This window comes from Leptonotus elevatus, chromosome 1, assembly GCF_054856555.1.
Source record: "Leptonotus elevatus isolate MCC_2025b chromosome 1, RoL_Lele_1.0, whole genome shotgun sequence".
Classification (NCBI taxonomy): domain Eukaryota; kingdom Metazoa; phylum Chordata; class Actinopteri; order Syngnathiformes; family Syngnathidae; genus Leptonotus; species Leptonotus elevatus.
In genome coordinates, this window is record NC_141239.1 from 40735111 (window position 1) to 40757030 (window position 21920).

At 39.9% G+C, this 21920-nt stretch overlaps 3 protein-coding genes across 4 annotated transcripts; 1 reads left to right on the plus strand and 2 right to left on the minus strand.

Annotated features, from left to right (window-relative positions):
- The first annotated feature begins 89 nt into the window (after positions 1 to 89).
- Positions 90 to 12126, plus strand: rhot1a (ras homolog family member T1a). 2 transcript variants are annotated; one of them, XM_086058065.1, is made up of 20 exons: positions 90 to 468; positions 784 to 842; positions 923 to 1004; positions 1093 to 1136; positions 1236 to 1289; positions 1554 to 1606; positions 2338 to 2446; positions 4143 to 4244; positions 4320 to 4418; positions 4552 to 4660; positions 4737 to 4857; positions 4941 to 5025; positions 6228 to 6373; positions 6448 to 6548; positions 7365 to 7495; positions 7825 to 7908; positions 9288 to 9410; positions 9685 to 9887; positions 10833 to 10955; positions 11293 to 12126. In XM_086058065.1, exons 1-20 carry the CDS (start codon positions 432 to 434, stop codon positions 11408 to 11410), a joined length of 1983 nt encoding a protein of 660 aa, XP_085914191.1. In that variant the 5' UTR covers positions 90 to 431; the 3' UTR covers positions 11411 to 12126. The 2 variants fall into 2 exon arrangements, with proteins under 2 accessions (XP_085914191.1, XP_085914200.1); XM_086058074.1 differs by lacking the exon at positions 10833 to 10955.
- A 37-nt stretch (positions 12127 to 12163) lies between these two features.
- On the minus strand, positions 12164 to 16434 carry c1h17orf75 (chromosome 1 C17orf75 homolog). Its single transcript, XM_086058086.1, has 10 exons — positions 16090 to 16434; positions 15848 to 15922; positions 15167 to 15292; positions 14175 to 14303; positions 14049 to 14109; positions 13860 to 13979; positions 13724 to 13788; positions 13524 to 13663; positions 13360 to 13463; positions 12164 to 13216 (listed from the first exon to the last, which is right to left on the minus strand). The coding sequence occupies exons 1-10, from the start codon at positions 16230 to 16232 to the stop codon at positions 13007 to 13009; spliced, it is 1173 nt and encodes a 390-aa protein (XP_085914212.1). The 5' UTR covers positions 16233 to 16434; the 3' UTR covers positions 12164 to 13006.
- Positions 16435 to 17895: 1461 nt separating this feature from the next.
- Positions 17896 to 21258, minus strand: LOC147182194 (zona pellucida sperm-binding protein 3-like). Its single transcript, XM_086082977.1, has 8 exons — positions 20774 to 21258; positions 19234 to 19349; positions 18884 to 18975; positions 18645 to 18822; positions 18457 to 18574; positions 18306 to 18391; positions 18057 to 18145; positions 17896 to 17984 (listed from the first exon to the last, which is right to left on the minus strand). Exons 1-8 carry the CDS (start codon positions 21149 to 21151, stop codon positions 17926 to 17928), a joined length of 1116 nt encoding a protein of 371 aa, XP_085939103.1. The 5' UTR covers positions 21152 to 21258; the 3' UTR covers positions 17896 to 17925.
- Between the last annotated feature and the right edge of the window lie 662 nt (positions 21259 to 21920).

Sequence of the window (21920 nt, forward strand, 5' to 3'; positions counted from 1 at the left end):
AGCTGCAGTTTCCCCTTTTGACACCTGAGGGCGGCATTCATTGTTTTATAATACCATAAAGGAAGTTTGTCCACTCACTTCTCGCCGTAGTTGCCGGGTAGTGGAGGTCAGGCGTGCTCATGAAACAACTGCGAAATGCTCTGGAACCACCGAAAACGTGAATTCCATTCAAAAGTTGTGGCGTATAACAGTCGGCTATTTTTAAAATGCAGTAGCACTGAGCTAGGAAAGTGCTCGCTGTGAGTTAACGCGCGAAGAACGTGAAGAGCGACACCAAAAAGCGACCGTCCGTTTTGTCCTACAAAGGCGCCGTCCTAGTTTGACAGTAGCTGGGCCTGACGTAAGAGAAACTGCCGAAGGAGTGACAGCCAACGAGGAGACTTCATGAAGCAATAGACTGTCCCTAACTCTGGAGAAAAGCTTGTTCAAACATGAGGAAGGACGTGAGGATACTGCTTGTTGGAGAACGTAAGTTGCGAGTGTGTTCAATGTGGCTCGGCTGCAAAGCGCTTTATCCGCTTATACTCTGTGTGTGCTAGCGAGGAGGCTAATAGCTAGCACACTAGTCGCTCAGTATGTGGTACCCCTATAAAAATCCCTAAAAATGTGTATTCCGCATCATTCCACTATTAAACTCTAGAAGATCACTGTTATTGCAGTAAAGTGTGGGATAGGCTTGGCTCAAAACAAATTAGGAAGCTCAGACTTAAGTGCTGAGATCAAGTGTTTGTTATAAATAACATGTAAAATACCTCAATTTGGATGTTTTTCTCATCGGTACAGCAAAGGTGGGCAAGACGTCATTGATTATGTCTCTGGTCAGTGAGGAGTTCCCCGATGAGGTGATGGTTATACATGCAAATGTTGGCTATAAAAAATTAATTGTTGCTTATTGATGCCAATGGGTGGTTTTCAATGTCAGGTTCCTCTGCGAGCTGAGGAGATCACAATCCCAGCAGACGTCACCCCAGAGAGGGTCCCCACACACATCGTGGATTACTCAGGTACTATGATGTTTATAGTGACACGGTGAAAGAGTGGTTAGCACATGTACCTCACAGCCCCGTTTGTTTGTTTGTCTACATCTTGCAGAGGCAGAGCAGTCAGACGAGCAACTGTTTCAAGAAATATCTAAAGTTGGTTGAATTTATTTTCTCCCATTTTGATGTTTCAATGAATTGCAATATTTTCCCTCTATAAATGAAAAGCTGATTTGGACTATTTCCCCCTTACAGGCAAATGTTATCTGCATAGTTTACTCAGTCAACAACAAGAAGTCAATTGAAAAGGTGAGCAAGGATCCTGCTATGGCTACTGTTGATTTTGCTTGGGTGTGTCTCGAACAATGGAATTGCATTATATTAGGTACACCTGCACAATCCAATGAGTGTCAAACAACAAGAGCATTTATTAATGTTAAATCTGACATCCTAAAAGTAAGCATTATCTGTGTTAATGCGTAATTTGTGATACATATTGGATTTCGTTATGCAGGGATACGAGTGAGTGATTTGTTTTTAGTGAGTGTTCAATGTTATGCTCTGTCCTCCCAGGTGACAAGTCATTGGATTCCTCTCATCAATGACAGAATAGACAAAGACAGCAGGTGTGTGTTGCATTTAACCTGACGGTCACCTAATTTGGGCTGCTTATGTTGTGCTTAAGTTCATGGTGCAAAAGTCATTCTCACTTTGAAGTCGGAATTCAGATTTTATTCACAGAATTCAGAATGTGTGACCTATAAATTTTATTTTTATTTTTTTTCAAACATTCTTTTGTGTGTTTCTTTTTTTATTTTATTTTTTATTTATTTTTTATTTTTGCTGACAAACTTCTGCTCCGCACTTCCGCCCATTTAGTAGTAATATAGTGGAAATGTAATACTTACTTTCCAATTCATTTTGCTGTTGATGTGTGTCCCTAAATATTCTACTTACACCCTTCATGAAATATTCAACTTAAAACTAAAAGAAATGTTAGTCTGAAGTCCTGGTCATGTTTTCTGAATACTTTTGAGCTCCTGAAAATTCAGGTTTTTGTTCAACCTCTTTAAACTAAAAGTCCACACTTCAATCACACTCATTGTTTTTTTGTTTGTTTTTTAACTACTGTGATAGTATATAATTGTAAACTCTTATATACTTTCATTGTTTTAGCATTTATATACTATCATTGTCCTGTAACTATTGACAAATTGCTGATAATTTTCACTTGCTTCTTATGCTCTATCCTAATTTTCAACAGTATGGTGTATGATATGTCAATTAGTTAAATAGAGCTGCTATTATTGTAATAGTGGCCACTGCTGTACAATGCATATGTTTTGTTTTTTCGTAGGGTGCCATTGATCCTTGTGGGCAACAAGTCTGACCTGGTGGAGCACAGCAGTATGGAGACCATCCTGCCTATCATGAATCAATACCAGGACATTGAGACGTGTGTAGAGGTAAGATAGCATTACCATCTGCTGATGTAGCTGAAGACCCGCTCACTTCAATTTGATGTGCAGGAGGTCCTCAGCTTACGACGGAGGTCCATTTGTAATTTGTAAATCGGAACATGCTGGTCGATGGCTAACCTGTGTAGTAGTCAAGTCATAATTACAATACAAATTTGAATGGAAAAACACTACTTGGCTACAAATGTTAACTTGTGTAAGTTCAGTGGTAATTGAGCATGCCTTCTTATGCCGCATGACGACTAGTTTGTTGTGTGACGTAACATTGATAATGTGTATTTTGGGACTCTTATAAACTAAGAGCCACCCATGCTTGAGAAAGCTACAAATATGCGAGTTAAATCCCATCAGCTGCCTGCAGGCTGCTGACCTCTTTTGCACCCCAACAGTTAATGGATGTATATCAGTGAGTGACCAGTAATATTGTCAGACTTGAGAATGAGTTGTTGTCGTGAAGGAATTCGTTTTTTGTCAGGCGGTGTTGACATTTATGAGATCATGAGACTGTCATGCTGGCCTGCTGTTAGATTTAGCTGCAAATCTAAAGTAGAGCGGAGTGTGGACACATAGAAGTGGAAACCGTTTGGGCACTCCATCATGTGGCATTTAGCTACACAGGCATGCCAATGAGCAGCATTGGTTGGCCACGTCTGCCCCTTTTCATCATCAATTGCAGGATAGTTAGCTGGATGTCAAAATGATCACGATCATTTCTTGATATATTTTAACTCATTCACTGCTATCGACAGCTAATGACGTAAAAAAATCATTTGAACTATTTCTATTAGTTTAACATATTTTCCACTTTTGTTAACAAGAGTATGAAAACATATAATTTTTTTCATTGTACATTTAGAACAGATTTCAAATTTATGATTAATCGTGAGTTAACTATTGAAGTGAATAATTAATTACATTTAAACATTTTAATCACCTGACTGATTTTTAAAAAAAAAAAGAAGAAAAGATGATTAAGAATTAGGAGCGTCAGACAATAATTTTTTAAAATCTTAATTAATTGCATGACTTCACGAGTTAGCTCACGATTAATCACACATTTTATATCGGTTCTAAATGTACAATGAAAAAATTCTAGGTTTCCATACTCTTGTTAACAAAAGTGGGAAGAAATGTTAAACTAATAGAAATAGTTCAAATGAACATTTGACGTCTATAAACGTCAATGGCAGTGAATGAGTTAAAACGGAAAGAAAAAAAACTAGATTATAGAATTGTTATTGATATAATATTTATTGATCACTTATCCTATTGCTTTTAAATGCAGTGTGGGTGAAGTGAGTGTGAAACTTCAATCCCTAGTCTTGGCATTGTGGATAATAAGCTTGCACACGGACAGCCCTAACACAGCCGTGGTATTCTCTCACAAGGTCAATAATCGACTTCAACCCTCTGGAGAAAAAAAGACAAACTATTTTGCTTTTACAGGAAGATAAGTACAGTTATCATTCACAGTTACAATATTCAACCTTGCATTCCAATCAGAACCTTCTTGTGGTGCTGCCAAAGATTCTACTGTATTTCTCAGTAAATAATACTTATCGTAATAACAAAAGTCTAGAATATTGAGATCAATCTACCGAGCGTCATAATGGTGTGGTTTGGTTTGAAAGTTCCAATTTAAAATGGCCGTGTAAGCCACATGTATGATTTTACATCCTCTTAGTGCTCTGCCAAAAATCTGAAGAACATCTCAGAGCTGTTCTACTACGCTCAGAAGGCAGTTCTCCACCCGACAGGACCTCTCTACTGTCCAGAAGAAAAAGAGGTGAGACTGTTGGAATTGGCTGATGGGGATATTTTGCTCCCTAGAGACTAAGATGCAATTTCATCTGTCTTGCAGCTGAAGCCTTCTTGCATTAAGTCTTTAACTAGAATCTTTAAAGTGTCCGACCTGGACAACGACGGCATCCTGAATGACAACGAGCTCAACTTTTTTCAGGTAATACTTTATCATCATATTATATTTGTGGTCTAATAATACAATTCTGTGCATCATCTTGAAACAAATGGGCATTTTATGGCGAGTTCCAAATTGCTACATCATTGAGTGTTTTGTTTTTCATGTACTGTAGAGAACTTGTTTCAACACACCACTGGCGTCCCAGGCCTTAGAGGATGTTAAAAACGTAGTCAGAAGAAACATGGCCGATGGAGTCAAGGATAACGGGCTCACACTAAAAGGTTCGAGATCATCTCAGTCTATTGTGAGAATGCAATTTAATATTTGTTTGCTGACCTCATCTTCTCCTCAATTTAGGCTTCTTGTTCCTGCACACCCTCTTCATACAACGAGGTCGACACGAGACCACCTGGACTGTGCTCAGGAGGTTTGGGTACGACGACGACTTGGAGCTCACGCAGGAATATCTTTTCCCTGTGTAAGTGCCGGGAAATGTTCAACTTGTAATTCCTTTGACGCAACGCTTTTGGTGATTGGGTTAGTGTTTTTTCTCTCTTCCAGAGTCAAGATTCCTCCCGACTGCACCACAGAGCTAAACCACAACGCTTACCTCTTCCTTCAGAGCGTTTTTGACAAGCACGACAAAGTGAGTTGTGCAATTGACCGAACTTCATCGCGAAGATGTCATTTTAAATACTGCCACATGATAGATGAGGCTTGTAGCTTTCTTCACAAAAAATAATGAAACTAAAATGTAATATACAATATCATATGATAAATAACACAGAAAATACAATAATATTTTATTTTATATTTCAGTGTTAACATTTAGTGTTAACATTAAACTCATTCACTGCCATTGATGTCAAAAATTCAATATTAATACTATTTCTATTAGTTTCAAATTTGTTCCACTTTTGTTAAGAGTATGAAAACCTAGAATTTTTTTATTGTACATCCAGAACAGATATAAAATTTGTTATTAATCGTGAGTTAACTATTGAAGTCATGCGATTAATTACAATTAAAAAATGTAATTGTCTGACGCCCCTAATTTTTAAGAATCTTTTCTTTTAATTAGGGGCATCAGGCGATCAAATTTTTTAATTGTAATTAATCACATGACTTCACTAGTTAACTCACGATTAATCACAAATTTTATATCTGTTCTAAATGTACAATACATTTTTTTCTAGGTTTACATACTCTTGTTAGCAAAAGTGGAAAAAAATGTGAAACTAATAGAAATAGTTCAAATTATTTTTTGACGTCTAAAGCCGTCAATGGCAGTGAATGAGTTACATAAATGATTCGAAACACAATCACAGTGATTTTTTTTTTTAATAGCAGGGTTCATAGAGCCAGAACAATGCCATTAAGTGTTGGCATTTAAAATAAATTTTAGCATTGTTTAAAAGGTACATTGCCACTGAAAAGAAAATCAAATTAAAAACCTAAAAACCAGGAATTTAAAATTGTGAAAACGGAAGGTTGAAATTGAAAAACAAGTACTTTTTTCGAATGTCTTTTTTTCCCCAATGGAAAAAAAAAATAGATTTGAAACCTCAAGTGAGTCACTCACTGTGGCTAACCCTGACTGATGTCATACGACCACAACAATATTTATAAGATCAAAAACTATGTTAAATATTACAGTAGTATATATAATTTTTCCAACAATGTCTTAACATGTTATTCTCAGATTACTCATAATAATGCTCAATCGTTTGTGCCCCCCCCCCCCCCCCCCCCAAAATGTCAATACCTCAATGACAATCTCGGCTTTGCATGAGGCTGCCATGTTCGATAAACCCTGAAGTCGAGCCACGTATGTGTGTGCGTGTTCAGGACCGAGATTGTGCGCTGTCGCCAGAAGAGGTGAAGGACCTGTTCAAAGTGTTTCCGTACATGCCGTGGGGTCCAGACGTCAACCACACAGTGTGCACGAATGAACAGGGATGGATCACATACCAGGGATACCTCTCCCAGTGGACGTGGGTTTTTCTCTTCACTTGTATTTAAAAGAAAAAGAAAAAAGAAAGAAAACTCTCGTCCAACTGCCACACAGGTTAACGACGTACCTGGATGTCCAGCGGAGTTTGGAGTATTTGGGTTACCTGGGATACTCCATCATCTATGAGCAGGAGTCGCAAGCAGCCGCTATCACAGGTAGCCTATGCAGAAAGTTATGCGTGCTTGCAGACTACCTTATTATAACTCCTTTCTTTTTATTTTTTTTAATTCACTGCCATTGACGGCTATAGACGTCAAAAATTAATTTGAACTATTTCTATTAGTTTAAAAATGTTTTCCACGTTTGTTAACAAGAGAATGAAAACCTAGGCAAAAAAATTATTGTACATTTAGACCAGATATAAAATGTGTTATTAATCATGAGTTAACTAGTGAAGTCATGTGATTAATTACAATTTAAAAAAATAATCACCTGATGCCCCTAATTAAAAAAAAGAAGAGAAAAGATTCTTAAAAATTAGGGGCGTCAGACGATTATTATTTTTTTTAGTTGTAATTAATCGCATGACTTCAATAGTTAACTCACGATTAATCACACATTTTATATCTGTTCTAAATGTACAATTAAAAAAATTCTAGGTTTTCATGTAGTAATGTGATTAATTAAAAAAAATAATAATTGCCTGACGCCCTAATTTTTAATAATCTTTTTTTGAAAAAAAAAATATTTAAAAAAGAAAATATAAAAAATTAGGTCGTCAGGCGATTAAATTTTTTTAAGTGTAATTAATCACTTGACTTCAACAGTTAACTCACGATTAATCACAAATTTTATATCTGTTTTAAATGTACAATAAAACCTTTTTTTTAGGTTTTCATACTCTTGTTAACAAAAGTGGAAAAAAATGTAAACTAATAGAAATAGTTCAAATAATTTTTTGACATCTAAAGCCGTCAATGGCAGTAAACGAGTTAAGTGAATATCAACAATTACAAAATCTTGGTTTTCAGTGACACGAAACAAACGCATCGATCTGCAGAAGAAACAAACCCAGCGCAGCGTCTTCCGTTGCAACGTCATCGGGGCCCGAGCCAGCGGGAAGAGTGGCTTCTTGCAGGCATTCCTAGGAAAGAACCTTCAGGTCCGTTGATGAATGGGGGACAATCCTCTCGGAATTCTCTGCTTCGTTGGTTACATAATCAAGTCGGGTAGTAAGGAAGCAGCAGCTCTGGTGTAATAGCAACATTAAAGTACATATGACATGGTTTTTGAAATAACATGACTTGTTACCATGACAACCATGACAACGCTGTGGTGCTTTGATTGGTCAACAACATCGTCAATTCTGCACGACTTAATGGAATGGGAAGATGACGCAGAACAAATTGATTAAGCCTTCTTAAATGCCAGCAGCGAGCTATCATGTTATCTGTCATTTGATTCTTTTGGGCTTTGTTTTTGTCACCATAGCGGCAGACGCGCATTAGAGAAGACCACAAGTCCCTGTACGCCATCAGCACAACTTATGTGTATGGTCAAGAGAAATACCTGCTGGTAGGTGGCTTCTAACTTCTAATTTAACCCCTTCAGACACGCATTTTTTCTGCTGGGCAATTTTTTTCATTTTTATTTTTATTTTTTTACTGATTTTGACTTCGTATGGCTCTAAACTTACCAAGCTTATGTGTAACATTTTTAACATGAACATCATGCAAATCAACTTGCGATTGTGATTGGTTAGCTAGGATCCAATCATGAACCAGAAGTGTTGACATCATCCAAAGTATGCGTTTTTATTGGTTCAGACACGCAAATATGTCATGTCCTCTGCACGGGTTAAATAGCAAAAAAGGTAGAATTTCATGAGTGGGCCTCCTGTAGGAAAATTGCTGAATCTGCCGGAAAATGCAAAAAAAGAAAAGAAAAAAACGTCAAATATCACACTACTATTCTTGTAAATAAAAATGTTACGATAGAGAATGGCTGAGATTACAAGCTGGTTTTAATGGCAGTCAACAAGGCCTTTTTCAATGGTATTGCTTTGTTACTTCCACTTTGTTTACATTTATTCATTTATTTCATGCAGAGGTCAGCATAAACAAAACAACCAAAACACAATTTTCCAATAAGTACTTGATTTAAAATGGCCCAAATAGGAGTGGGAGGAAGAAAACTTTTGCCACACCCTAATTCTCATTAATATTAAGATCAGAAAAAAATAACTTTACTGAAAAAAAAAAATGGAAAAAAAAGATAACAAAAACATAAATTTTCATTATACATAACAGAATAATTTTGAACTCATTCACTGCCATTGACGGCTATAGACGTCAAAAATTCATTTGAACTATTTCTATTAGTTAAAAAAAAAAATCCACTTCTGCTAAGAGTATGAAAACCTAGAAAAAAAATATTGTAAATTTAGAACAGATATAAAATTTGTGATGACTTTTTAGTTAACTAGTGAAGTCATGTGATTAATTACAATGAAAAAATTGGAATCGTCTGACGGGCCTAATTAAAAAAATATACATTAAAAAATAAGGGTGTTTAATCGTAATTAATCGCATGATAATTTTATACCTGTTATAAATGTGCAATAAAATAATTCTAGGTTTTCATAAAAAATGAAATGGAAACTATTTTAAACTAGTAGAAATAGTTCACATGAATTTTTGACGTCTATAGTCGTCAATGGCAGTGAATGAGTTAAATGGGGGGAGCACTTTGTTCAACAACTATAACAAAATACCAGACAAGCAGTGGTAATAATAAAAATTTGGGTCCACAATTCATGTATTACCGGGTTTATGTTGGGTATTACCTCGCTATTTTGCAGGTTTTTCAGAGATTATAGGTGTCCTGCGTACATTTTATAAGAGCTGAAGATTGAAGTTGACCACATTTATTGTTTCACAAAATCTTCCTTCCAGCTCCATGAGATGATGCCAGATTTGGACTTCATGTCCGAGGCGGACCTCGCTTGTGATGTGGTCTGCCTGGTCTATGACGTCAACGATCCGCATTCTTTTGAATACTGCGCCAAAATGTTCAAGGTATGTACGCTTGCTTTTGCATTTTAGAATTTAGAAAGTGTACCTGTTGTTAGTGAGGCTTTGCGAACGTACCTTTCCGTTCATCATGGAGAATATGTTCCAAAATGGCTGAAAATCTGCCATACCGAAAAATACCTTATTATTGTTTTTGTTTTTTTAATATCATAGACACATTCCACCCAAAAACAATTTGTGATGTAGCATTGCCACGATTTAGCAGGGGGAACATTATACATTTCATTGAGTGAATCTCTTTTGTGTTCGTTTGCGGCAGCAATACTTGATGGACAGCAAGACTCCGTGCGTGGTGATCGCCGCCAAGTCGGACCTGCACGAAGTGCGGCAGCAGTACAGCCTCTCGCCGCACGACTTCTGCCGCAAACACAAGCTCCACCCGCCCCAGCCGTTCACGTGCAACGCGACCGACGCCCCCAGCAAAGACCTCTACACGAGGATCACCACCATGGCCATGTACCCGTGAGTATCGAACCTCAGGTTGTCTCTTTGGCCCCTAATTTTCATCCACAACTCTTCCCTCTCCCAATTGTCCGTACAACACTATACAAGTTTAGACCAGGCTAAAATAAGTTGTAATTTAGCAAAAGGATTAAAGGAACGTACATTGACATTGAAATCATTAAATAGTAAAGAAATAAAAGCAGGTTTCTAAAATAACTTAAAAAATTGAAATTAAATTAAATATATATTTTTTAAATGATAATAGGTATTGAAGTTGTTATTATTATTATTTTGTTTTAAATCATTTACACCTGAGGCTGATTTCACATCTGTTGCCAGCTCATCCATTTGCATGCAGCATAACAGCTAAATGCTCCTTCACCATGTTTGCTTTGACCTGTGGGCTCCACTTTTTAGCACATGAAAAATGGTCAAATCAGCGATTAGTTGCGTCGACCTCACTGGAAATGCATGAAAGTTCTCATTTAACGCCACCAGCCGCGAGTTCAACTTGAAGTCCATGTGCTGTTTTTCTTGATGTCGATTTAAACGCCAGATCCGGAGTTGCGAACCTCAAGTCTTCAATAGACTTTGCAGGTCTTACAGGGTGTCTTAACTCCTTCAAAGTGCTCTGATCCGATTGGCTTCTCGAGTAGATTAGCCGGCCAAGCCCTCCGAATCTCATTTGGCCTGTGCAAATTGTGTCGTCTGAACTCTGGCGCAATTAAAACCACTTTGCTCAGCAGAGCTTGAAAAGCAGTGCAGTGGAGTAAAGGGCTTACACACGTCTGATTGATTCAATGTTATTTAGGAGGCAATTATAAAAAATAAAAAAAAAGACAAAACTATGGTCTCATCCATCCCGCCTCCACGTGCCTCCAGGTTTTATGTGTGTTGTGTGTTTTTTGCATGCGCATCCACACATTGTGGTGTGTGTTCTTCTCCCCCCCCCCCTTCCCACAGCCACGTCCGTCTCCGCTGCATGTGCGCCTGCAACAAGTGCACCTATTGCCTGTGTCAGAACCTCCTCAAGATGGAGTTGCTGCGCAGCATTAAGGCCCAACTGCGCAGGGTGGTTCACAACAGGTTGATATGTGGCGCGCTATCCTGTGTTTCATCCTAGTCGTAGTCTGCGTGCTTGTGTGGGGAAATTCTGTTTTAAACTGCAAACGATGGGTTTGATAGGTTTGGATTTGAATGTAAAGGTCCAGATCAATAAATGACTGTATCGTTCATTTTTCCCCCAGTAGTTTACTCCTGTTATAGAAATTCATATAGGAAAATACTTAAGGCCAATTCAAAACCAGTTTTGATTGATTCTTATGTCAAATTCCAAATATGTTATCCATTTCTGCCAAAGTTTCAGTATGAATTAAAAGCTTTCCTCTATCACCATATCTCATCTGTTGTTGCGTTCCGCCAGGCACATGGCACAAGCGGACCTGAAGAACTCTACGTTCTGGCTGCGGGCCAGCGTGGGCGCCACCGTGTTCGCCGTGCTGGGCTTCGCCATGTACAGAGCGCTTCTCAAACAACGGTGATGGGACGGCGGGAGACGCCGGCATCCTCGTCCCTTCCCGTGCTCCTTTTCCCGTCTTGTCGCCTGAAAGACTGGCCGACCGATCGGGTTACCGCCTGCTGCACCTCATTCATCCCCTTATAGAAAGACAACATTTTATATGCATTGAAACATGAAGTGTCAATCCTCTTTTTGTTTGGGGGGGGGGGGGGGGTGAAGTAAATTGCAACTTGTGAATGCCTACCTGTTTTTCTCCAATGCTGACATTGTGTCAGTGTTTGTGTTCAGTTTCTTCTCAGGTCTAGTAACGGCAGCCACAAAGGGACTTTTGTGTTCATAGATGTGTATATGCAGTATATTCTGGATGTCGTTCTGAAGGGTTTTAACAATGACCACCAGGTGGCCTCTTTGCCCCACCTAGTGGCGTCCAAGCAAACTTTATTTTAACACTCACTGGATGTCATGCAGCCGTTTATTTTCATTTAATTTATTAATGCGTCAACTTATTTGAGTGGTTCACATGCTACAAATATATTTTTCATGTATTTTTGTATTTAGCGCGGTCTAAAGCTATTTCCTTGCTGTTTTTAACTTAGTGTAGCTTTACTTTACTCATTTGTTCGATTAATTATTACCGTTACATATTTTTGCCACAAATTTGTGTGTTGGGTCATGGCGGCTAATTTCACAAGTCAAAGGAATGATTTTAAATATCTAATAAATCACATTTACACCCATTGATGTTTGTGTTGTCTTGGAAGCAACAGTACAAAAGTGGATCACATGACAAGTTTATTACATCTACATACATAAATGTATATTTCATAATTTACATTCACAATACACATTTTTCATAATTAAATTGGTGCTACAAGCTTTTGCTGACTGGTTTAGTTTGTATACAATATGCATAATTATGACTTGTATTTTTCAAAAATGACATTGAAATCACAGCATTTCTAACTTCAACAGATATTGCATGCAAGTTTTTAAAATAGCAGGGTGACTCCAAAGCATAAGCATTTATGTAATGTAATTCATTATTGAACTGTGGCTCATTTGCATGAGACACCCCCCCACAAAACCCACAAGGTTTCCTCAGCTAAAAATTTTGACAAAATCATGTCACAGAAACTGGGAACTGTTTTAAATGAAAGCAAATAAATTAAATTAAATGCACAAATTGAGTCCTTTAGTCACATTTGGTTAACATTCAAGATGATTTGAGCCAAACTTGATGTCATTCAACTATGAGATAATGCCAATTTTTTTGAGACACCCTGCATATTAGTAGTGTATTTAATAAACTGCACAATTAAATCCACCAAAAAAATTATATAAATACAATTTTGTAAAATTATATATTTTAAAAAACTCATGATTTGAATACATTTATCAGTTATCTCATAGTGTTTTGTCATACAGTATATACAATCCTAAAGAAAAAAAAAAGATTATGCACATCCTACTTTACAACCATATTTAGAGATTCACCTTTTTTTTTTTTTACTTCACATTCACAAGTGGATTAAAGCATCGTGTATACAATAAAAATAAATGTTTCCGTGTTGCCAAAATGTACGTAAAACGTCAGGAAACTCAAGTGTCAGAATGCTATTCAGGCCTGCGACTGCTCCCTGAGGAACTCCTCCAGGACGGCGATGATGCGGCAGGCCTCGGGCAGGTCGCTGTGCTCGGCCCGGGCGTTCTGCAGGAGCACGTCGCCGTTGCCGCAGCCCTGCAGGAACTGGCAGCAGCGGAACAGAGCGTAGTGGCTCATCTCGGCCTGGCGAACGAAGCGCTTCAGGCTGTTCATGTCCTGGATGGCCTGCCAAGATACCGACATGCATGTGAGGTGAGCGGGCATGACTTGCATCCATCCGGTGTGTGTGTGAGTGTGTGTGAGTGTATGTGAGTGTGTGTGAGTGTGTGTGAGTGTGTGTGAGTGTGTGTGAGTGTGTGTTCGCCCACCTTCAGTTTGAAGTTCTCCAGGATCTGTCTGAGGAGGAAGGGGTTGGCCCGTTCCGCGGCGTTCAAAAAGGCCTGACTCCAGTCCTCACAGAAGCGGTTGCCGACTGCGGCACAAAACATGCACGTGGTTTTGATGCCTCCAATGATGCGTCGGGACGACTTACCGCTGTTGGTGAGTGAGGGCGGCGTGTCGGAGCAGTCGACGGTCAGGTGGGAGGACGCGTCCTCCGACATGGCCTTGCACAGGGAGGCTGTCGTGGTGTCTTGCTGCGACAGGCCCTGCAAGCTGGCCGCTTTGATGAACCTGCGCGGTAACAAAACAGTCAATAACAACGCAGAAGCCCCAAAAAGAGACTCCTCTCACCGAGACACGTCTGTCTTCGTCCTGTCGTCCGCGTTGGTGACCTCCACGTGATTGTGACTCAAAGCCTGGATCAATGCGAGTGCGTTTAGGGACAGCAATTCATGAAATGTATGAATTTGCGCGGAATGTCTCTTACGGCGTGCAGCAGGAAGCTGATGTTGCTCTGGACCAGTTGCACCACTCGGTAAATGTGCATGACGGACTCTTCGTACCAGCGGCTCAGGTAGGGACGCAGCTCCGTCTCCAGGTTTCGCAACTGGCATACAAAGTAACTAATAAGTCATTTATGACACTGGATGAAATGACTTTGAGCTGGTTTCGGTACCTCGGGCGTTTGCAGGCTGCTGCGCAAGCCTTGAACGTACTTATCGAGTTCCAGCCTATACGTGCGAGCGGTCAAGGAAGACGGCGGCATGAGTCCCAATGTGACATTTGACACATGAAAGGATATAAGTTGAGGCCTTTTTCGGAGCCCCCCAAGAAGCAGATGACGTGCCCGTTGCCGTCGGCGTCGGGTTGCTCGGGAGATCGTTCCTGCTCCAGGAGGCTGCAGTAGCAGCCCACTGCCTGCTCGGGAAGGCTGCGCACGAGACACACGACATCAACTAACTCAACCGCAGGAATCAACGGTGGCAAAAGGGAAAAAAGAGTTTGAAAAACAGTACAAAGTACGAGGCAGAATCATAATTGGGAAGAATTGAGTAGAAATTGATTGATTCGCTGCCATTGACGACTATAGACGTCAAAAATTCATGTGAACTATTTCGATTAGTTAAAAAATATATATATTTCATTTATAACAGATATAAAATTATCATGCGATTAATTACGATTAATCGGCCCTTATTTAAAAAAAACTTTTTTTTATTAGGCCCATCAGGCGATTCAAATTTTTAATTGTAATTAATCACATGACTTCACTAGTTAACTAACGATTAATCACAAATTTTACATCTGTTCTAAATTTACAATATTTGTTATCCCTAAGTTTTCATACTCTTGTTAGCAAAAGTGGATTTTTTTTAGAAATAGTTCAAATGAATTTTTGACGTCTATAGCCGTCAATGGCAGTGAATGAGTTAATCATGTCTTGAAGCAATTGAGATGGAACCGAGTACACGAGAGAAGAAAGAAAGAAATCCCTGCTATGCGTAAAACACTTATATCCATTTAAAATATGCTAGCTTCTGATTGGTTAGTGTTAGTCAGCTGATCGGGGATCAGGAAGTGTTGTCGCTCTGGCTGCCGTGTATGACGAGTAAATTTTCAATTTAAAAGTTCTTCAAGAAGTGCTGTGGTACATTTCCTTGACTGACTATATGGAAATTAATGAATTGATGATCACGTATATTATTAATACAAATAATATAGAATTAAAATGTATTATTTTTTGCTTCGTTTTTTCCTCCCACAAATCAATACAAATAAATCGATGCGGACAACCTGAGCTCCACGGTGGCGATGTTGCCCATGCCTCCCAGCAGGGCACCTTTGCTCAGCCTCCTGGAGATGTAGGTACGCAGCTCGGGTTCCGCCTCCACCGGCAGGCTGCTGTCAATCAGAGTCAAGCTGGAAGGCGGAAGGCACAGTAGTCAGTATGGAGAGTACGCAGCCGTCAACACGTGGGGAGCCACTCAACAGGAAGCAGATGGACAAAGCGACACAAACACGCACAGCGTAATATGGCAGAAAGTATGAACGTATTCCAAGGGCCATATTGTTGAAAAATATGATGAAATGATCCTACAAGTGTTTATTATTATCCAGGTGATAAACTCATTCACTGCCATTGTTCGAGTAGAAGTTAAACATCAGGCAGTGAATCTCAGCTAGAAAAAATATATATATACTCTTTGTTTTGAGAAGTTTGGACTGCATATGACTCACATGCAGTATTTCCTAAATTGCCCACCCCTGGTCGTTTCCCATGGAAATCATTCGTTTTGACCAACATCACATCGAGCAGGCGACACCGGAAAACGATGATGGTCGCTGAGGAAGTGACAATGAAATGAAAATAGATGCAATGTTGCTCCCCATGGCAGCCTGCGGATGTGCGCAAAAAGTGAGAGAAGAAAGCGAGAAGGCGGCGGCCGGCGCGGTTGCACACAGCTCCTGTGTTACCTAAAGTCCTCCTGACTGGTTGTGGAGTCTGCGCGTCTCTGGTTCCAAGTCACATTTTCCTCGGTAGCCTCCGATCTACGACAACATGCACTTTCATCATCACCTGCTTAGTGTACCAATGCACACGTGGTGCTTGCAGACGAGGGAGGAAAACATTAGATAGATAGATAGATAGATAGATAGATAGATAGATAGATAGATAGATAGATAGATAGATAGATAGATAGAACACTTGTAGTTACCTAGTGCCCTCGTACAGATAAATGGCATAATAGCAGTTGAACTGAGTCTTCTGGCCGTACGCAGCAATTTCCTCACTGTCGAAGTCATCTTTCTCCTCCACGTCAATGGAATCTTGAAATGACGACGTCTGCGATGTAAACATGGTCCTAAGATTGCAGCTAGCAGGCGGCTACAGTGGCGCTAGCCGATGGTTTACAGTATTTGGTAGCCAAGTATCGCTGATGCCTGGCTTTGCGGTTGCACTCTTGAAGCAAAAATTAGATTGGTTAGCCCTTATGCAATTTAAAATGTTAGGAGCAGATAAACACTTGCTATTGAGTATGCGCATGCGTCAGTAACGTACGATCTCAAATAAGTCCGACGGCAACAAGTTGTAAAAATTTTCAAACGTTCCTACGTGGAAGGGAGCGTGTTTACAAATAAGATAACTCTTCATGTTACTTAAATTTGTTTAGCGTTAGTATACAGTGATTTAGCTTTATAATTCATAAAAAAGAAAATCAGATTATAGGTCAGTACAATATGCAGAAACAACATACAACACTAGTCAGAACATCAGGTGTGGCACAGGAAATTAAGTTTTAATTGGTTCAAAAATGTACTAAAAATGTTTAAGCAGTAAGTATAATTTATCTGTGTCTATTCATACAACAGACGAGAAAAGAGAGAATTAGTTATACTGTACTTTTATTTTTGTTTTGTACAGTGCAGTATGACTTTTTTTTTAATGTGCCTTGGCTGGGTAAAGGCAGGCTGGGAAGCAATGCGGTGGAATTAGGGGATGGGAAAGTCTGCTATACAAATAAGTGTTCCTGGCAATGTCTACTTAAAAACATGACAAATGACAAATTCCCCAAAAAATTATTGCAATACAAAGTGGATATACACTGATTGATTGATCAGGCGTACTTGACTTAGCATTGTAACCTATTCAATAGAAAAACTTCTCAGAATGGGGCAGATTTACACTACCGCAAACCGGAAATCTGCGTAATGCAAGACCGATGACTCCAGTCATTGGAGCGCAACCTGCTGGATTTGTTTGGTCATTGCACTATTTGGCCCCAATGCAAGTGGACTGAAAGAATCCAAACTGAGTCAGAACCACGGGCTCACATATGGACTCAATACCGCTTAGCGCGCCGCTTACTGTTGGGAGAAGTGTAGCCACCGGCGGCCATCTTACATTGCCATTCACGAAGGCCGCCTAACTAATACATTCGATTTCTCTGCGGCAAAAATGCCATACAGCTGTACCAATTACATATACATTTTATTGCAAAAAAACCCCAAAACACTTAATTTTCTCTTATAAGTAAAATTTGTCTGCATCACGTTGTCATAGCCATTAAGTAAAGTCCATCATTAAAAAAAAAAAAATAATCTGTGTGAATCAAAATTTCTGATATTGATGTGATATAATCTTGAATGGTTTATAACAATGAAGTTTGCCCTTTGCGAGGCTACCATTACTCCATATAGGAATCCTAGCATAAAACACAGATATTGTAGTTTTTTCAAAGACAAAAAAAATATATATAGTTGTCAGTAAAAGTGTACGCAAGATAGCTGCCCCCTGGCTTCATACAAGCAATAAGTCAGAACCTAGCCAACCGGTTAAAGGCACTTGCAGGTAACAGACAACCAGTCACACCAAATTAGAGTCTTCAATGAACTAAACTTGTGTTTTTAGAATACAGAAGGAAGCTTCAAACTACCAAAAACTCAGCAATATTCGAACCATAGTGTAGTGCTCCACCATGCGTCCACAGATTATGACAAAAATCAAATCAAACCAAATAGAATGTTGCAAAATGATTTATTGGCCAACTCGTCTACATTTTGGACAGAATCACAAGAGGGCCTAGAACAACAATGTTGCACGTCTTGGTACCTGAAACAGAGTGAAATCGTGTAAATGCATTATTTGTAGCACTTGACTACACAAACTCAGTTAGCGGTTTACCCTCAGGCATCAGCTGTTTGTAGGAATGTTGCTTGCAGGTTCCATCACAGCAACGGCACACGTCAGGGCTCCCGTCTACATTTTCCCATCTGATGGAGAAAGGGTGGAGTTCAAAACTAAACTCATGGAGGAATGAGATTAAAACTCATTTACAGCATTCAGCAAGTTCACTTCCATTCATTTGAGAAGACAACAAAACAAGGTACGGCATCCATTATAGAAAAAATAAAGTAATATTTAAATTGTTACCTTGAATGCACATAAGTGCAGGCCTTGTTGAAAGAGCTGCTCCTCCACATGTCAGATGTGGCTTTTAGCTGGCACGTTAGAAAGAGCTGAAGGAAAAAAAAAAAATTGTTGGAAGAGTCTATGGTGAAACTGCAATCAGTAAGCAACTCACAGTGTTCCTAGCATCCCGGTTAAACAGGAACGCGTCCAGCTGCAGCTGGAGAACATCCGCCCGCGTTCTGGCCAGGAAGCGTGCTCTTGAGCCACGCTGTCTTGAGTCTGTGAGACACCTGAGTGGAAAGACGAGCACGACTTCAGTGGACCTTCCTGGGACGCCAAGGGACACTCTTTGCATCGCACCCATGGTTTTCAATGAGGAAGTATCGGGGCACGGATGCTGCATCCGGGGTCAGAGTTGCGACACAGCTGTCAACGAAGAGCCGTCTTGGTTCTGGACCGGGATTGGTGTAGGACGCCTCCACGTTCAACACGTCTTCCAGGTAGAAGACGTTGGACAGCCTCGGCCTTGTCCAGTCATCTACAATACATACAAACTTAATACAAACACCGAAACTAAAGCTGCCGATGTTCTGACTCACCGGACATGAGCCTCAGGGAGAAGGACGAGGTCTCGGCAGACGTGTCGGGAATCGGAGGTGGCACCAGAGACTGACTGCTCACAACTTGTGTCCTGTACGAACAGTACTTAAACTAAGAAAGTACGCAATTGTTTTTGTTCTACAAATGACAACTTTGGAACACATTACGTTGTGGAACTTTCGGAGAGACTCTGGAGTGGGGAGGTGAAAATTTGCCGGATTTTACTTATTAAGCATATTTACTTGGTAAACAATTCCTCCTATGGCATCGTATTAGTGTTAATCCATTTAAGGATAGAAAAAGACTACCAGCACTACACTTTAGGTGACGGTGTTGTCCGTATTGTTACTTTTTGTAGTGACAGGACACAGGAACAGTACTGTGGGTCTTCCTTGCGATGCCATGACGATGGGGAGCGGGCGAGAAGGACAGCTGGTTCGAGTAGATCATAGAGTCATCAGATACCTGCAGATGGAAAACGTTTGCATTACAAAACTACAGCACCAGTCACAGGTTTTGTTGAAAGTAGCTTTGTTTATTTATTGCACAGTAGCAAGATTTAATAGACCAAAGCATTCCCTGACATTTTTGTGGCTATATTTAAGCTACATGTAGCTATTATTATTATTATTATGTTTTGTGCCCTCACTAATCTAAGCATGACATTCTGATTAATATTACATTTGTGGAATATGAATTATGCAGAAAAATCAAGCCGTTTTTATCCATCTCAGGGTGCGGCCATTTTGCCACTTGCTGGCGACTGAAGATGACATCACAGTTTCTCAGCGAGACCTGAGCAACTGATGTCATGTCCACAAGACAGCAAGTGACAAAATGGCCGCCTTCTGATACTGATAGACAAAAAATATATACTAAAATACTATATTTAGACTAGTGGGACATTTTGACAAGAATTAATTCAATGGTTGGTGCTGAATTTCACTTTTATTTCCTTTGATCCTTCCTCAGGTCTCCTGACAACCTCACAACGCTAGCTGGATTCTGAAGTACTTCAGTTTAGGCGAACGGTATGGGATTTTTAATAGGTTTTAGGTGAATTAATGAGTACGTGCACATGCAAAAAAAGAAAAAAGAAAAAGAAAAAGAGATCATTATGACATGTCAAATCGGTAAGATTACCGAATGAACAATACTGAGCTCTCTCCCAAGAAAAAAATTATATACATATATACACACATTTTAAAGATTTGGGGGGGGGGGGGGGACTTCCCCTTTAAGGATCTCTGTTACAAGTACGCCAAAAGGGTTAGCTTTCAGGGTGTATGAAGTATTATACCAAAAACAGGAGGAGGATGTTTTCACACCTCAGGGGTTACTGTAAGAAATAAACTGCAAGAACAATTACAGTCCTGCAAATATAAATAGACCCTCAAGTCACAGAGGAAACACATTACGAGCCATATTTAGGTGAAGTGAGTAGTTACATTAAACCAGAAAAAAGGCACTGAATTGTGTCCTTTAATTTGCCTCCAAGGATCATTCTTTGCTCTCTGTTGCTACATTCATAAGACTGTGAAAACTATAAAATAAAATCCCGCTATATCATGTCTATAAATTCCCCCTTCAAGCTAGCAGAGGCTACATGGTTGTTTTAAATACACAATGTGCAATTCTTGTTAGCAGCTGCTAGCTAAGTGGCAATACGGCCTGAAACCTTTTAAAGAATATTCAGTTTTCATACATAACTAGCAGGAAGAACTGGAGAAAACTGCTGAATTTCATTTAAGAGTTAGACTTCACAAAGAAGTTCAAAAAGGTGACAAAGTGTTAAAAAGAAAATCACACTCAAAAATGAGGGGGGGAAAAGCCAGCACAAAAATAATTTACTTAAGCTTACCCCACCTAGCCCCCAGTGGGATACTTACCGATAGCTTGGTGCCACACTGCTCGAGTCCAGCCTTGATGACCAGCTCAGAGTCGCCAGCAGGGAATGCCTGGCACTGTCTAAGGCCTAAATACTCAACATCCCCCAGGAAAACCTCCCCAGGAGACACCATCTGTCCATACATGTCAGCCGTCACCTGTATGATCATTGACGTCGACGTGCATGTCACATACACAGAAGGCGAGAACACATTGGATTGGATCCCGCTTGGGTCATCGGCGTCAATGATGACGGGGGACTTGTACTGCCTTCCTTCTTTGTCAATCATGGGTCCATCCTTTAACGTCCGAATGGCGCTGGAAGATGCCAGGAGCAGCGTGAGACAGAAGTACGGCAGCATTGTGTTCATCGCTAACATGTTAGGACAAACACAGACAAATAAATACTCCTGTTAGCTGAGCTGGCATGCAAGTTTGACCAATCAGGTCACCTGGGAAAGACAGCTGCAAGCAATTAAATATTGATGAGTTCGCACTGGATTGGCTGGTGACTAATCCAGGGTGTACCCATTGCTGTACCATTTCTACTCAAACTCAGCTGTGATTGGCTGCATGAGGACTGTCAAAAGCTAGCCAAATCTTCATATGGAATAAATGTAGGCCTATTGTGTTTTTTTTTGTATTTTTTTTACAATGTTAGCCAATAATTGTGATTCACCTATTTCTGATGTTGTGACATTTTGGTGCCAAACAAATATATATATAATCACTTAATTCTGAGGGAAAAAAATATAGAATAATGAAAACAAAAGACTTTTATGAAATCTGGCAGGACTTAACGACTGATAAAAAGTCCTCGTCATCAGTCTGGCTACAACTTTCTAATTGCATTTTCCAGATGAGCTTTGCAGGTTAGAAGCTTGTCACGGACCATTTTCTTCAACTTCTAATGATTTTCAATGGACTATATGCTACGGAGGAGGCGTGTGGGCCGCGTCCCAGTACTTGCGCTTCCGCCTTTGTGCCCCTCGGTTGCATGTTCCCGTCGAAGGGTGCGAGGCTGCGAGTGTGTCGTGTCTGTCTCAGTGTCCGAAGCATTTCAGATAGCCGAGACGCCCTCCCATCGATGAGCGCGCGGTTGGGGCGAGTGTTGGAATGCGGCCAGCAGTTGCGCTGATGTGTAAAACC

What these genes read in the sequence shown, in the direction of transcription:
- rhot1a (XM_086058065.1), top strand. Translation starts at nt 432, where the DNA reads ATGAGGAAGGACGTGAGGATACTGCTTGTTGGAGAAC. An exon ending in TTTTTGACAAGCACGACAAA is followed by an intron (nt 5,026 to 6,227) that starts GTGAGTTGTGCA and finishes GTGCGTGTTCAG; the next exon opens with GACCGAGATTGTGCGCTGTC. An exon ending in TCCTAGGAAAGAACCTTCAG is followed by an intron (nt 7,496 to 7,824) that starts GTCCGTTGATGA and finishes TTGTCACCATAG; the next exon opens with CGGCAGACGCGCATTAGAGA.
- c1h17orf75 (XM_086058086.1), bottom strand. Translation starts at nt 16,232, where the DNA reads ATGTTTACATCGCAGACGTCGTCATTTCAAGATTCCATTGACGTGGAG. An exon ending in GCAGCCTGCAAACGCCCGAG is followed by an intron (nt 13,980 to 14,048) that starts GTACCGAAACCA and finishes TTTGTATGCCAG; the next exon opens with TTGCGAAACCTGGAGACGGA. An exon ending in TCAGCTTCCTGCTGCACGCC is followed by an intron (nt 13,789 to 13,859) that starts GTAAGAGACATT and finishes GCATTGATCCAG; the next exon opens with GCTTTGAGTCACAATCACGT.
- LOC147182194 (XM_086082977.1), bottom strand. Translation starts at nt 21,151, where the DNA reads ATGTTAGCGATGAACACAATGCTGCCGTACTTCTGTCTCACGCTGCTC. An exon ending in GTGTCCTGTCACTACAAAAA is followed by an intron (nt 18,976 to 19,233) that starts GTAACAATACGG and finishes CTGTTCGTACAG; the next exon opens with GACACAAGTTGTGAGCAGTC. An exon ending in TTCCTCATTGAAAACCATGG is followed by an intron (nt 18,575 to 18,644) that starts GTGCGATGCAAA and finishes CTTTCCACTCAG; the next exon opens with GTGTCTCACAGACTCAAGAC.